The sequence below is a fragment of the Cucumis melo genome, chromosome 10, assembly GCF_025177605.1.
Source record: "Cucumis melo cultivar AY chromosome 10, USDA_Cmelo_AY_1.0, whole genome shotgun sequence".
Taxonomy (NCBI): Eukaryota; Viridiplantae; Streptophyta; class Magnoliopsida; order Cucurbitales; family Cucurbitaceae; genus Cucumis; species Cucumis melo.
Window position 1 is genome coordinate 16970358 of NC_066866.1, and position 16057 is coordinate 16986414.

The 16057-nt window shown below is 32.3% G+C and overlaps 3 protein-coding genes across 5 annotated transcripts; 1 reads left to right on the forward strand and 2 right to left on the reverse strand.

The window, feature by feature from the left end:
• The first annotated feature begins 1360 nt into the window (after nucleotides 1-1360).
• On the forward strand, nucleotides 1361-3654 carry LOC103495136 (ferritin-2, chloroplastic). 2 transcript variants are annotated; one of them, XM_008456604.2, is made up of 8 exons: nucleotides 1362-1756; nucleotides 2213-2296; nucleotides 2394-2454; nucleotides 2527-2614; nucleotides 2898-2959; nucleotides 3056-3121; nucleotides 3214-3277; nucleotides 3376-3654. In XM_008456604.2, exons 1-8 carry the CDS (start codon nucleotides 1458-1460, stop codon nucleotides 3417-3419), a joined length of 768 nt encoding a protein of 255 aa, XP_008454826.1. In that variant the 5' UTR covers nucleotides 1362-1457; the 3' UTR covers nucleotides 3420-3654. The 2 variants fall into 2 exon arrangements, with proteins under 2 accessions (XP_050946608.1, XP_008454826.1); XM_051090651.1 differs by having other exon boundaries at nucleotides 1361-1756; nucleotides 3214-3654.
• Nucleotides 3655-5874: 2220 nt separating this feature from the next.
• On the reverse strand, nucleotides 5875-13744 carry LOC103495134 (40S ribosomal protein S4-3). Of its 2 annotated transcripts, none has more exons than XM_051090650.1 (5): nucleotides 13717-13744; nucleotides 7979-8056; nucleotides 7709-7889; nucleotides 7215-7312; nucleotides 5875-6566 (listed from the first exon to the last, which is right to left on the reverse strand). In XM_051090650.1, exons 1-5 carry the CDS (start codon nucleotides 13717-13719, stop codon nucleotides 6132-6134), a joined length of 795 nt encoding a protein of 264 aa, XP_050946607.1. In that variant the 5' UTR covers nucleotides 13720-13744; the 3' UTR covers nucleotides 5875-6131. The 2 variants fall into 2 exon arrangements, with proteins under 2 accessions (XP_050946607.1, XP_008454823.1); XM_008456601.2 differs by lacking the exon at nucleotides 13717-13744 and adding an exon at nucleotides 8158-8321.
• Nucleotides 11438-13475, reverse strand: LOC103495135 (40S ribosomal protein S4). Its single transcript, XM_051090653.1, has 3 exons — nucleotides 13298-13475; nucleotides 12793-12894; nucleotides 11438-12130 (listed from the first exon to the last, which is right to left on the reverse strand). The coding sequence occupies exons 1-3, from the start codon at nucleotides 13340-13342 to the stop codon at nucleotides 11696-11698; spliced, it is 582 nt and encodes a 193-aa protein (XP_050946610.1). The 5' UTR covers nucleotides 13343-13475; the 3' UTR covers nucleotides 11438-11695.
• Nucleotides 13745-16057: the final 2313 nt, after the last annotated feature.

Here is a 16057-nt window from a genome sequence, read left to right on the forward strand (position 1 = left end):
AATTTGGGACACAAGTTGGAAAAAAATTAGGCAAAAAAAAAAAAAAAAGTTTGTTGATAAATTTTCCATGAAATATGATCCTAATTTGTGAGTTTGTGGTCAGAAATCTCCTTATTCAACTTTTTCTTTTTTGATTTTACTTTGTCCTCATTATTCTCTGACTTTTCAAGCAAGAAGAAAATTATGACTCAAATTCTATTTTTGGACTTTAAATTTTTCAAATTTTATTTGTTAAATATTTATTTCGAAACAATTTAAATTTTAAATGTTGCATTCCTATTCTACAACTTTATATAAAAACTCCCACAACTCACGTAATTAATCAAGTCAGACTATATCTTATCTTTATTCTATATTATTTAAGTACACCATATGTTTCATCCATTTTTGTAGTCCATACTAATAGTACTTAAAAAGATTAATTATTTTTCAAGTTTCTAAGTTTTAAGTAAAAAAAAAAAATCTTCTTATTGCATGCTTTCTTGTTAATTAAAAAAAAATTAAAAAAATTAAAAAAAAAAAAAAAACCATCTACCTTCAAATCATCTATCTTCAAACACATGTTTTAGTTTATTACAAGACAATTTTAAGACATTTACTAACAAAGAAATATTTTAACCAGATTGATTAGCTTTTAAAATATACAAGAGATTAGTTTGATTATTTTTAAATAAAATGAGTAAAATTCAATTGACACCAAATATATTTTTACCAATCTCCTTTAAAACGTTTTATATTCTTAAAAATTTTATAAATAAACATAATTCAATTTAACATATATTGTAATGATGATGCTTAGTTGGAATCACATTTTATCTTTGTAGAAAAGCATTTTAACGTAAATAAATGAGTGTATTGTAAGTACAACTCAAATATTTTAGTGTAATTAACGACATAAAATCTGAAATTTATAGAACACAGATATTATAAATCTAATTAAACAGCTTACCAATTATGTATATAAAATACTATCTGGTAGTTATGTTGTAGATGCTAAATTATTACCTAGAAACTAAATTATTATATACTGTTAAATTAATTTTCTTTTTAACTTGAGCGAAAAAAGAATGAACACAAAATAAAATATAAAAAGAGTATTTTGTTTATTTATATTATTTTTCAAATAGATGGGGAAAAAAAGAAAAAAAAAAAAAAAAGGATAATTGGGTGGAGTGGAATTACGTTTGAGAAATAGAAAATCAAAAGCCTCGAGATATTTCCGGTAACTACATCCAACTCACAACCTGGCACGAGCTTGACACGCGCTCATCTCCGCTTCTCAATCATCTCCGTCCACGTGCCTCTTAATCCAACGGCCCTACTTCATTTTCGCATCCTTTTATATTTCTCTCAACTCTCCTCCATCTCCATCCTCATCCTTTTCCACCACACGCACACACTCTGAGTCTCTCAAAACCCTCAGAAAATTTCCATTTCTTCCTTTTCCTTTCTCAATCATGCTTCTTCGTGCTCCTTCACCCCCCCTCTCTGTCGCTAATTCTCTCCCCGAGAATCTCACTCCTCTCTTTTCTTCTTCCTCTTCCATTCTCAAGCTTTCTCCCCCCAGAAATGGTGGCGGTTCGCTGGTTGTTGCGGCCTCAAAAGGAGCTAATACTCGGCCGTTAACGGGAGTGGTTTTTGAGCCATTTGAGGAGGTTAAGAAGGAGCTTAGTCTTATTCCCTCTGCTCCTCAAGTCTCGCTTGCTCGTCAGAAGTACACCGATGCTTGTGAGGCTGCCATTAATGAGCAAATTAAGTGAGTTTTCTTGTTTGCTTTTCTTTCTTTTCTTTTCTTTTTTTTCCCCTTGATTTGGTCTGTTCTTGGGAGGAATTTTATATGTGGGTTTCTCTTGGAGATCTGTTTTTGAGTTATGATATTGTGAATCCTTCTAAGTTTGTGTTCTGTTATGCGAAGGATTAGCTCTCTGGTAGTTATCTGATTTTCTTAATTATGCGATGGATTCTTTTCATTTCTTGGTGATTTGAGGTTTAGTGTTTTTTATTTTTGGTTTAAATATGAATCTTTATCAGGAAATTCTTTTTTTCTTTTGTAACGTACATATTTTGTTTGGAGCTTCCTTATTGGTATTTTAATATGAATATGATTCTTTGCATGGAATTTATTTGTTAGTTTACATGAAACATATATACTTGATTTGATATTACATTTATGTTTATATATGAAAACTAACGCGATTGGATTTGATTACAGTGTTGAATATAATGTGTCATATGTATATCATTCCATGTATGCCTACTTTGACAGAGACAATGTAGCACTCAAGGGTTTGGCCAGGTGAGTTTTGATTTTTGAATATCTTATCTTATTTTCAAAAACCAAATCGAACCGTTACTAAGTGGTTTTTTTCCTTATAATTTGTGGAACTTCAAAGGTTTTTCAAGGAATCAAGTGAAGAAGAAAGGGATCACGCTGAGAAACTGATGGAATATCAGGTAGATAAGTTTCGAGGAAGGTTGATGCCGGGTTTTTAGAAATTTTTTTTATTGATTTTGGATCATTTGCAGAACAAACGAGGTGGACGAGTGACATTGGAGTGTTTGATTAAGCCCTTGTGTGAATATGACAATGAGGAAAAGGGAGATGCCTTGTATGGTTAGTTTTCCTTTTTATTTTTTCGTTTTAATCTTTTCATTGCTATATTTTATATGAATCGTAGATATATTTGGTGATATTTATGTAAATATGAGATTTACAATTATTTATTATTCATGTTTCACTGATGTTGACTTCCTAACATAATGATAAAGACTTGAATTTATGAAATTATCTACTTGTTGATTGATGTCTTATTCCTAGTTTATACTTGCATGCTATAATTCTATAATTATATTGTTGATTGTGACATTGAAATGTCTTATGTGTTTTAAATTTTAAGCAATGGAGCTCGCTTTATCCCTTGAGAAGCTAACAAATGAAAAGTTACTCCACTTGCACAAGGTAATGTTTTATCTTATAACTTTCACATTTTTGTTTCTCGTGTTGCTCGAGTTTTGAAGCCGTAGAAATATACTTAATATCTGCATTCTCTCGTAGGTGGCTGAAGAGAATCACGACGTGCAGATGACTGAGTTTATTGAAAGCGAATTCTTGGGAGAACAGGTAATAACACCTCTGCGAGTGATTGAATTTATATATACTTTGTTGTCACATAAGCATAAGTATTCTCAATGTTTCAAACTTAACCTTTCTAGGTAGAAGCAATCAAGAAAATCTCAGAGTATGTTGCACAGCTAAGAAGAGTAGGCAAGGGACACGGTAAGGATAACAACAACCCACCCCCAATTGCCTCTCGGCTTCGCTTTTTTCGTTCCTAATGTGGTTAACGATATTATGTTTGAAACCTTTTCTTTCAGGAGTTTGGCACTTTGATCAGATGTTGCTTCAGGAGGAAGCATAAACAAAGGGATTTTGCTGCATAGAGTAAAAGTTTAGTGAAATATGAAAATAAAATGGTGTCCAGGTTGGATGTGGTTGTTTGTGTTTCTAGTTTTAGAGGGCAGATGATGATTTGTGTTAGAATTTTCTGTTGTTGTTAACGTGTTAGTTAATATTGTGGTTGGTTTCAAAGGTTTATTTTGATGTTAATTGAAGATTCTCACTTGGTTTTTAATTCTAAACTAAACTTTATCTAAGTCCTCCCCAAACCTTATTTGACTTTTAATATTCTAATCCTTATATATCCCCAATTAAGATAAGATGAAGATGTCACGATTTAGGATTAATTATAATTGTTATATCATTTCCAATCTTTCTATATATATATATATATATATATATATATATTTTTTTTTTTTTTTTAATATAGATAATCCTAATTAACTAATTTATTTCTATATTTTTGGTAGTTTTTATTTTCTTCTGGATACAAAGAGATGTTTATGTGATGATAAAAGACCTAATAGGCAATATTGTTTGATCTTCAATTTTTATACTTGTTTTGTATATTCATATTATTGAGGAGTGGGGTGGAGTAGTTCAATTTGGAAAATTTTTGTCCGCATAAGGTAGAGATAGTAATGGAGATTATAAATAAAATTTAACGGTTTTCTCACCAAAACAGAACAAAATAATCAAAAATTATTAAGTTATCTGGCAATACCTTTGTGGGGATTCTTTACCAGATAAAAAGGACTTGCATACATGTACAAAGACTCCTACTCAAGAATAGGAATTCAGATTTGACAATGATGACCGACCCTGACATGCTTTCATTTTTTTAAGATCTCTCGTATGGATATGATTGTTTTATTTTTAGGTTGATATCGATATCTTAATCTTTAACAAATGTAAAAGTAAAATAGTTTGAATAAAAATAAGACCCAACATATTTAGTGAATATGAGAGCGAATATAAATCTCATAGGTAGGTCACAAATAGATCACAACTTACTATTCTTCTCCAAAAACTTTATTACATACCCCTATTGGCCAAGGGAATGGTCTCAAAATATTGAAAGATAATAAAAGGCTCAAATACCGTGGATTAGTCATATAAATGGAATGAAGAAAGACATTTGTGTCCCCTTTATTCAATTAAAACAAGTAAATACAATTTATTTTTTCAAAAAACCAAACATTTATAAAAACTATGTCAAAATATACTTTTTAGTTCCTAATATTTATTTAGTCTCTAAAATTTCAATATGAACACTCTAGTCCCAAAATTATTAGAGTTCGTTTAATCATTAATTGACTAATAAAAATACAACATGTTTTCTCGAGTTGAATGATGTAGCATGTTGAGTTGATCAAACACAATTTACTAAAATTTTGATATTTATTGACCAATTGGAGAATTTTAAATGACGTAGCTTCTTGATTTGACAAATTAAAGATGCCCTAGATATTTTTACTAATTTTTTTTATATATAATTTTATTAGGGGACTTTCTCTCTTTTTCTTTGTTCCATCTTTTCCTTTAGACCTCGACCAGTTAGGTCATTTTCTCCTTTCTTTTCCATTATTCCATCTTTTTCAGTTAGATCTCCAACCTACTAGTGCAGAGTGAAGCTCTGTAAACCTTGAAATAGCTAGAAAATTGTTAGAGCATCTCTACCATGAGTTGGTTAGTATTTAAGAATTAAGATAGAGAAAAGGGAAAAACAAAGAAAAAAAGAATGAGAGCTATGAAACAAGAAGACGAAGGGGGATTTTGTTTTCGTGTTTAGAGGGTTTTTGTAGCAATGACTTCTTTAAAACTTCTTTTAAAAACTTCTTTTTATGAAGATGATTCATCGCAAAAGTTCAAAAATATGAAATCTAACATTTCGTTATTTCACCGTAGTATTTTTACAACCTACAACTTTATGGATCTAGTGATCTAGTGATTATGACGTATAGTCCTAAAGCAAAGACCAACTCTATCGCATCAAGCAAAGACCAACTCTATCGCAATCTCAGTCTTATTTTATTGTGATTTTTCATGAATATAGGTGGAGAAAACTCAATTACAATCGTGGACTATGACAGATATGAGATTTGAATCAAAATGACTTTAGTGAGAGATTGATCATCAACCATAAACGCTCCTCTCTCCTCAACAGATGAGCTGTATAAAAATTACCTCTGCGATCCACGTAAATTTTATAGAGTTGAATAGTTTTGAACTGCTGCGGTTAAAAATCGAACCCTCATCATTCCAAAATCGATAAGAAGCAGCAATATCAGAAATAAGTAACAATGAGTAATTCCACTAAATCAGACAACATATAGTTGCTCTTACGGTTGTTTTTTTAACTTAATAAGCAAACCAACAAGGACCATTTAGAAGTTTCTAAACCAAAGATTAAAATAGAAACCCACCACAAACCTAACGAAACCAAAAGAGTATTTCTAGCACAGTAAATACTAATGTTCTTCGAAGAAATTTTACTATAGATAATAATTGAGGCTATAGAGCAGAGTCACAACATAACTAACAAATAAGCTAACAGCGTTCTCTTTAACAGCAAAATCACAGAAGCAAATGGCCTCCTCAAAATCTATGGCACAAATAAATTGTCTCACAAGACAAACTTAGCCATAAATAATAAGAGAGCAAAATTCGAGAAAGATATTTGTCTATCAAAAAGGATTACTCATGACTACAATTTAGTATTAACTCAAAACTCTTAAGCAGTAACTGCTGCTTGGCTAGCAAGCCTCTTCCTGGCTTCTTCAATGATGGTTAGTTTGATACCCTTCCCCTTGGGGAGGGACACCCATGGCTTCGTCCCCTTCCCAATTGTAAACACATTGCCAAGTCGAGTGGCAAATTCATGCCCAGTTGCATCCTGTATGTGAATTGTCTCAAAGCTTCCCTTGTGCTTCTCTCTGTTCTTAATTACTCCCACTCGCCCTCTGTTTCTCCCTCCTGTCACCATCACAACATTTCCTACATCGAACTTGATGAAATCAGCAATTTTGTTTGACTCAAGGTCTAACTTGATGGTGTCGTTTGCTTTGATGAGGGGGTCGGGGTAACGAATTGTACGCCCATCGTAAGTGTTAAGATAAGGGATTCCCTTCTGCCCAAATTGCACTGAGCGAACCTTACAGAGCTTGAACTGCAAAGACCACATCAAACGATATATGTAAGGATCATCACACTCGCTATGTATTGATATTTAAAAGGAAACCTACCTAAGCCAAGACAAGTTCTCTATACCAAAATAAAATGAAAAAGATGAGAGCCTTCCCAATTACATTTATACTACTACTCCATTCTACAGATACAATAACTTCCCCTTTTTCTCGCCTGGCAGGGTGCTTACAATGTCCACATTAAAATGTACACCATTGCCACAAAACTAAGGAGCGTGTGAATGATTCTAAAATGGTTAAAATTAATCGTCAATTTCAAAACCAACCTAAATTCAGAAATATACTTTTCATCATTCAGTATTAATAATTATATGAAAGTGGTTTTTAATAGTATTGACTGATTAAATACTGTGTTTTAGAATGATTATAAATATGGCAAAAGGAAATTACCGATCTCAAAATCACACCCAAACATACTAATTTGCCTCCTATATTGATGGATCATCAGTGGACTAGCAGATATTAAAGAACGGGAAAAAACAACCGTCTTGCAGGAATGATACAGAAAAATTCAGAATGGTTTTAAGATATGGTATTTTTCTAGGCAGCATACATCCATTCTGATTCTATAAACAGGATTGTCGTAACAAAGAATAAGTGAAATAACAAACCTTAGCCTCTTCATCCCTGATTGAGTGAAGACGGAAACGACCTTTTGTGTCGTATAGAAGCCGGAAATTCTCGCTTGTTTTGGGAATGGACACAACATCTAGAACAAAAAGAATTGTCAAGCCTATAAAAATATTAAACAGATCGCATACTATAAATCGACTAGGAGACAGAACAGTTCCAAGCAAACAATTTCCATGCAATATTAAGTGACCACTAGTGTCTTGTTAACAGGAAAATGGAAAGTTCGGTGGTAAAGTTGAAGATGTATTTCCCATTTGTATGAGAGAGACGGTAGTTTTGATGGTAGAAGGATTCATAGAAATTATTTTGAGTTCCATCCGGGAAAATGTTGAAAGCAGGTAAGCAACGAAGCAAAAGTTATAACTCCCCATGTTACCCTTGAAACTAAAATTTAGATGATAGTAGAAAAATGCAACACCCAACAATTATTCAAACAAAATATAATATTGAGTTTGAGATGAGATGAGCATACCCATGAAGCCAGCCGGATAGGTCTTATCAGTCCTGACCTTGGCATCAACTAAAACATGGCGTTGCATCAAAATTGCAATAACCTCACGGTATGTAAGAGCATATTTCAACCGGTTTCGCAATATAAGGATTAATGGGAGACATTCTCTTGATTTATGAGGTCCCGATGAAGGTTTGGGAGCCTACAAAAGGGATTAATCATCAAAACGACAGAAATAAAAGCAAACAAAAAAAAAAAGAAGAAAAAAGAGAATACAAAAACTTTACTCACAAATGCACCACCAAGTTTGTCGAGCATCCAATGCTTGGGAGCATTAAGCCTCTTTAAGTGTTTCTTCAAACCTCTAGCCTGTGAAATCCATAGAAAACATTAACTTCATCGAAATGAAAAACCTTATGATTGAACAATATTGTATGAGTATTTTTAGAATTGAAGAGGGATCCAGTTACCATGTTGTCGAAACAGAAGGTTCCAGAGGGCAGAGGAGATTGCCGCCGGCCGCAGAGACGTAGAGCTTAAGAGGAGAGATGGAAAAGGTTAAACCCTAGGTTATATTCATAGAGGAAGAGAAGAAGATTTTGGGTTGGGCCGGGCTTTTTGAGAGAATTAAGTGGACACTATTTAACGAGAAGAAAAAGCCCAAGAAAGAAAGTCCACTCCTAATACAGGCCCTTATCTCCCACATTTTTTGCCTTTCCAATTTTACCCCTCTATTTTGGGTTTACTACGAGAAGAAAATAGAGTTTCTCGTGAATATACAAATACCGCAACACTCGGGTCCATTCCTTCCTTCTCCCTCATCATCCACATCCAACAAATTATGATATTATTTTTCATTCAAATGGAGCAAAAATACCCCCTCCCCATTTTTTTTACTTTACACTTTTAATTCTTTTAACTTCATAGCTTTTAAAGTGTTACAATTTTACTTTGGAGATTTTATACTTGTTTCAATTCGGTGATCTCTAGACATCAAGATTTATAAATCTGAATTCAAATTTTTAATAAATTCTCGTTTGTGTCTTTTAATTAGCTTAAAAGAATTAATTAAGTTTCACTTCCTTTTTTTGTTTACTATATTAAAAGTTCATCTCATAATAATATTTCTTGTATTAACTCTTATGATGAGGACGTAGAATGAGTCAGAGAGGAGGAGATGGTCAAGAGGAGGGTATTAATGTAGCTTATTCATTCTACTCCCGACTATAGGCTAATTTTTTGACGAATTCAAGTATGTGGATATACCATAAGATTATATGTATTGACCCAAAGCTTATTGGTTGTCTAGCTTCTTTTTGAGTTGTTTTTTTATCTTTGTATTTCCTTTGTTAAGTTTATTATTATCTTGCTAAGTTAAAATGACTGCCTGCTTTTAATATGTTAGTGCAGTCTTAATGTTGAAAACGTTAAAATAAAAACATACTTTCACTAAGGATTATGAGACTAAGAGTGATGACATAGGTTGTCATATAGTCTTAGACATAAGACGTAGAAATTGCATATAATGATCTAAAGTTTAGCTAACCATTTAAATATAGGACTAGTTATTTAGGATGGTAAAGAAGCTTTTAAGGACTAAATAGGAGAGGTTTTTTGCCCATTTTAAGTCACTACATACATGATGAATCACTTAGCTCAAGACATAAAGCCTGTTGGTTGAAACTTGATTGTAAATCCATATTGCTCTTACTCTTTACCTTAGTACTCTGCACAATACCAAAATTTCTTCCATTTTTTGCTAGGTTACCCTGATTGCATTGTTAGTATTAGTTACGGACAAAATTCAATTGCATCAAGTCTCATGGGATACGATATTTGAAATATCATCTTTTTTTTTTTTTCCTTTTTATGTATGCTTTCTCTAGGCCACGCTAAACTCCATATTTATCATTCATAAAAATTTGGTCAATTAGAGAGCAAGAGCAAAAGCAAGAACAAGATATATTTAGTGAGAGTAAGAACAATATAGTTAGCAACACAAATATACCTTAAAACTAAGTGAAAATAAAATGTTTGAGTAGGCATGAGATAGTATGAGTAAGAACAAGATAGTCAACGGAAGTAAACAAAATATTCAGTGAGAGCAAAAGCAAGAACAAAATAGATACCAAGACCAAGGGTTGGCCATAAGTCTAGGAGAAGAGAAAGAGTTTGAGTTGGTGTTAGAGTGAGAGCAAGAGTAAGAACAAGAACAATATAGTTACCAAGATCAATGGTTAGCTAGAAGACTAAGAGAAGAGAAAGAGTTAGAGTGGGTGCAAAAGTGAGAGTGAAAGCAAGATACTTAACGTAAATGAGAGAAAACAAGATAAAAGGAAAAGGAAAAAAGATAACGAAAATAAAAGAAACATATTTAGCATGAGAAAGAGAAATTACAATTTAAAAATTATTCGACGAGGGCAAGAGTGAAAGGAATATAGTTACTAAGATTGAGGGAACAACCAGAAAACAATGTGAAGTAAAAGACATTGAACGGGCACAAGAAAAAGAGCATGAGTTCTAAGATATTAGATATTTTTAATATGAGTTTCAAGATTTTCTATTGACTGAAAAATCGTCCATATTTGTTTCAATTTAAGCTCAGCAAATTTTGAATGAAGTTTGTGTTCCTATTTTCCGTTCTGCATATTTACGAGTAATTTGTGTTCTTGTTAGAGTTGCCACTTTGAAGAAAATTTTTGTTGTTTCTTGTGTTTCTCTAGATCGTATTGATGATATATATTTATATCAAATTCTCATTCACTCATCAACTTAAGCTTTTAGGTCAATTGTTGATTTAGGATTTGTTCTTTCTCTCCAACTAAAATGATGAGCTTAAGTTAAGTTATTCAATTGAAGGAGACTTCATTTGTAAGTAGAAAGAGAAACATTCTAGATGAGAGAATCCCACAAAATCTAAGCAAACATTCATTGCAAGTGTGTTTGACTCTTTTATTAATTAGACTATCTTTCATAGACATATTGCTCTCGAGATTTTGGTGTTATCGCATCAAACTGGGTTAACAATTTCTATATTTTTATGCTCTTGAAATTGTTTACAACAGATAATAAGTTTTGTTCTATGTTAGATAACATAAAATTTCAAATCAAAATAAGCTTAACTCAATAATAATTGTTATGACTTCTTATCTTAGAGGTGTAAGATTCAGATCTTCTAGTTGTTGTATAAAAAAAAAAAGTCTAAAATTTTTTCAAGAAATCAATCATGTCACATTGACACGACACAATAGAAACCAAACAATGCACTATTGACATCAAACATAGAAATGTAACAATCAATGGTGGCGTCTTTGGTGAGAACACAAAAAAATAAAGACAAACAATTATTTTACTAACACAGCAATCACTCTTCTCTAAGACCCCATTTACCTAGTAGGCATGGAAATGAACTCAAAGAAAGAAAACACTCTCTTTTCAAATCCCCATCTTACCTAGTAGGCTTGGAAAAGAACTCAAATTTAGTGTCAACTAATGCGAATTATCAATGCATATATATATTAACCTGACAGTACACATAAATCTGTTCATAAATGGACTGTAGAAAGATATTTAGGTTCAATTGTTCAATTAAAATAAGTTAAATAAAAAGAATTTTTAAATATAAGAAAATAAACTAAATATTTACAAACGCTTTATAGAATTTAAAATTTACCGGTATTTAGTAAATATTTTATCAAATCATTTTTTACAATTCCCAAAAAAAGAGAAAGACCCACCAAAAATAAATACTGATAGAAAAAATGACCATAGATTAGATCATTGAAGCTATAGAGCAGAGTCACAACACATTACACAACTACGAATACGCCAAAAGTGTTCTTTAAAACAAAATCAAAGAAGCAACGACCTCACCGATAATTCTGGTAGAAATAAATTGTCTCAAAATACAAACTTAGCCATAATAGGAGAGCAAATTCGAGAAAGGTATGTGTCTACCAAAAATGATTAAAAAACTCAAGGCTACAATTTAGTAATAACTCGGAACTCTTAAGCGGTAACTGCTGCTTGGCTAGCAAGCCTCTTCCTGGCTTCTTCAATGATGGTTAGTTTGATACCCTTGCCCTTAGGGAGGGACACCCATGGCTTCGTCCCCTTCCCGATTGTAAACACATTGCCAAGCCGAGTGGCAAATTCATGCCCAGTTGCATCCTGAATGTGAATGGTCTCAAAGCTTCCCTTGTGCTTCTCTCTGTTCTTAATTACTCCCACTCGCCCTCTGTTTCTTCCACCAGTCACCATCACAACATTTCCTACGTCGAACTTAATGAAATCAGCAATTTTGTTTGACTCAAGGTCCAACTTGATGGTGTCGTTTGCCTTGATTAGAGGATCAGGGTAACGGATTGTACGCCCATCGTAAGTGTTCAGATAAGGTATTCCCTTCTGCCCAAACTGCACTGAGCGTACCTTACAAAGCTTGAACTGCAAAGACCATATCAAATGGCATTTTAAGGATCACCGTCACTATGTATTAGTATTGAAAAGGAAACTTGCCTAAGGCAATGCGAATTCTCTGATGCCAAAAGCATAAAATGAAAAAGATGAGAGCCTCCCCACTTCTTTATATACCTATACTATTACTCCCTTCTACTCGTACAAACAACTTTCCCTTTCTATTACTCATCCGCAACCTACTATGCCAGCATTAAACTGAATCATTCCCATGTAACTAAGTCATGTTCGAGATTGATGACGATATGGTTAAAATCAGATTTGTCACCTCAAAAGCACTATGAATTCCGAAATATGCTTTTTCATCATTCTATATCAATTTTCATCATATGAAAGTTGCATTTAGATGTATAAAATTAAATATTAATTTTATTTTCTGTGATCAACTATGTGTTTTAGAGCAATTTAAAACATTCCAGAATCACTCTCAGAGATACTAACTTGCCTCCTCCTATATTGATGGATAATCAGTGGTCTAACAGATATTAAACAACGAGGACAATACAGCTGACTTACAAAAGTGATATAGAAAAGTTCAGAAAAGTTTTAAGATATGGTATTTACTAGGGCAGCTTACATTCATTCTGATTCTATAAACAGGATTGTCATAACAAATAATAAGTGAAAATAACAAACCTTAGCCTCTTCATCCCTGATTGAGTGAAGACGGAAACGACCTTTCGTGTCGTAGAGAAGCCGGAAATTCTCGCTTGTTTTGGGAATGGACACAACATCTAGAACAAATAGAATTGTTAAGCCTAAAAAAATATTAAACAAAATGCATACTATACAACGACTAGGAGACAGAGCAGTTCCAAGCAAACAATTTCCGTGCAATATCAAGTGACTGCTAGTGTCTTGTTAGCAGCAAATGGTAAGATTGGTGATAGAGTTGAAGATGCATTCCCCATTTGTATGAGAGATAGTAGTTTCGACGGTCGAAATATTCATTAAAAAAATGTTTTTGAGTTCCATTAAGGAAAATGTTGGAAGCAAGTAAGCATGTAAGCATTGTAGCAAAAGTTGAAACTCCTCATATACCCTTAAAACTGAAATTTAGATGATAGAAGAAGAATGCAACACCCAACAATTATTCAAACAAAACTAATATTGAGTTTTAGTTTGAGATGAACATACCCATGAAACCAGCTGGATAGGTCTTATCAGTCCTGACCTTGGCATCAACTAAAACATGGCGTTGCATCAAAATTGCAATAACCTCACGGTATGTGAGAGCATATTTCAATCGGTTTCGCAATATGAGGATTAATGGGAGACATTCTCTTGATTTGTGAGGTCCTGATGAAGGTTTGGGGGCCTACAAAAGGGACTCAACATCAAATCGACAGTACTAAAAGTACACAAAAAACAGAGACTATAAAAATTTAACTCACAAATGCACCACCGAGTTTGTCGAGCATCCAATGCTTCGGAGCATTCAGCCTCTTCAAGTGTTTCTTCAATCCCCTCGCCTGTCAAACCCATACATACACATTAATTTCATCGGAAAACTTTATCAATTGCGTATTTCTGGAATTGAAGACGGATCCACTTACCATGTTGTCGAAACGGGATGTTCCACGGAGCAGATGAGAGAAGATCGCCGGCCGCCGCGAGTTTGAACTTAAGAATAGAGATGGTAGTGTTAAACCCTAGGTTATTCATAGAGGAACATTTTGGGCTGGGCTTTTTGGTTGGACGGACTTTTGGACTGCATTGTTGGGTTTCTTACAAATAAATGGCCCTAACCAATGAGCCCATATGTCACAAACAAAGTCTCCAAATATTCCTATTTTTAACACACTTTAAAATCAACATACCACGACAATAATTCTAATCGGGCTAAAAATCACTTTTCTTTCAAAACTAACAATTTAGTCATTACACGTTGCTATTATTGTTGATTCAGTTCCTATACTTTAAAATTTGTAAAAATTTGAACTCTATTAGATAAGTTAATGTGAAAAATTAATGTGATTTTTTGTCTAAACAAATTTATAGGCTAATTAAATATTTATAATTTTGTGTAAATACATTATGATTAATTGTTTTACGTTGGATTAAAGTGATACAAAATTGAACGTTTAGGAATTACGTTGTTACACGTGCATTGCATGTGTGTATATCTTTATTTTTTAAAATAACCTAAGTTTATAGTGCATGGTTGAATAAATTAAATTTCACCTTTTTAATTTTCGTAAAAAAGCGTGAGTGAGGAGTAATTATCATTAAATTATTTTAATAAAATAGGTTTTTAAAATTTTTGCCTTTATATGTACATGTACATGATTGTGTAAAGTATTGTTCATGATCAAATTGTATTTTTCTTATCAAACCAATTAAGAATAATGGTTAAATTGGTGGTTTGACCTATTCAATTCCGAAAAGTCAATATAATTATAAAAAAGATATACTAAAGAAGTGGACAAATTTCCACCTGATTCTTGCGTTGTTGAGGATTTGGAAGGTAAGGCTGTCCCGATGGAACTCTGTGTATAGAGATATAAAAATCTTGTCCAGTGGCAATGGGTTTGGATTTTGGAATCCAAACACACACACACACACATTTACTTTGGGCATTGGAAGGGAAGTATGCAGACTCCCTTTAAGTTTATATTAGGGTCTAAATTACAAGTTTTGTTATTACATATCTATTTAGTTCCATGTTTGAATTTTCAATTACAATTTCAATGGACTTTTGATATTGGCAAATTTTGTGGAGAACGTAAAAATTTCAATTTAGTTTTTATATGTCTACCAATTTTAAAATGGATGGATGAGTCAATTACGTCTGAAGACAAAAATTTGAAAAATTTATGAATGAATTTGAAATTTTAGAAACCTATTTGACAGTTTTTAAAAATTAAAGAACTTATTTTACACAAGATTGAAAATTCAAAGACTAAAACTTTAGAAACTGAATGGTTAAAAATTCGAAATTTCATCCAATTGTTCATTTTGTAAAAGATGTTCGAATATGAAAATAAAATGAAATAGAAGTATGTAAAACTGTAAAAAAGATGTTCTTTTGAAAGAGAAATAAGATAATTGTGTATTTTTTACCAAATTTGACCCCACAAAATATATATACAAATTTATGTATGCGCATACATGTGTATATGTTTATAATAGGCATCAAGAATATTTTGTTATTTAAGGGTGGAGTATTAGTCCTTTGTTATAGATAAATTTAAGTATCTTAAATTAACTAAAAATAATAATAACCCAAAAACTCGACCAAAACCAAATTATAAAGTTATTGAAATTTTAGTAATTACATATTTGTTAACATGTGATGATGTATTACAATTAAAGTCTTCCATAATTAATGTTCTATCTCACCTTTTAATTAAAAATTGATGAATTGTCAATTAATTAAAAATTGATTAATGGCCAATTAATTAAAAATTGATTAATTGCCAATTCAAACCGTGGATAAAGGCAAAGCTGATGATTTTATATCTACATTCACAATTGCTAAACTAAAAAAGACGGAGTAATATATCCATAAACATCTATCAATATCCATCGGTGATTTAATTTACACATTATACCTATAGTTCATATGTTCTTGAACATCTTTGACCCTGGTTTAAATTTTACTACAATACTACCTTTTTCTTTCATGTATATTATTTTTACATATTCCTAATTATTTAGTAGAATTTGGTAATAAGTGCACATGTTATGCTTATAAAGTTATATATGAATTGTGTGATAGTGAAGGTGAGGAAATGTTACTTTGAATCTGCTTTTGCCAAACAAGGCTTACCTGTGAGCTCCATCAAGAACAGCTTTAAGAAGAAATTCCCAAAATAATCGAGTAAGCCAACTGTTGTAGAGCATCCATGCACCACAAAACTCACTGTTCAATTTACCCGAGGAGTCAAAATCAAA

Coding starts and splice junctions, on each gene's coding strand:
- LOC103495134 (XM_051090650.1), bottom strand. Junction 7,890..7,978: donor ACAAACTTGGTGGTGCATTT/GTGAGTAAAGTT, acceptor TCCCTTTTGTAG/GCTCCCAAACCTTCATCGGG. Junction 7,313..7,708: donor CTATCCGGCTGGCTTCATGG/GTATGCTCATCT, acceptor TTTTTGTTCTAG/ATGTTGTGTCCATTCCCAAA.
- LOC103495135 (XM_051090653.1), bottom strand. CDS start 13,342: ATGCCAAGGTCAGGACTGATAAGACCTATCCAGCTGGTTTCATGG. Junction 12,895..13,297: donor CTATCCAGCTGGTTTCATGG/GTATGTTCATCT, acceptor TATTTGTTCTAG/ATGTTGTGTCCATTCCCAAA. Junction 12,131..12,792: donor GGATGAAGAGGCTAAGGTTT/GTTATTTTCACT, acceptor TGGTCTTTGCAG/TTCAAGCTTTGTAAGGTACG.
- LOC103495136 (XM_051090651.1), top strand. CDS start 1,458: ATGCTTCTTCGTGCTCCTTCACCCCCCCTCTCTGTCGCTAATTCTCTC. Junction 1,757..2,212: donor GCCATTAATGAGCAAATTAA/GTGAGTTTTCTT, acceptor ATTTGATTACAG/TGTTGAATATAATGTGTCAT. Junction 2,615..2,897: donor AAAGGGAGATGCCTTGTATG/GTTAGTTTTCCT, acceptor TTAAATTTTAAG/CAATGGAGCTCGCTTTATCC.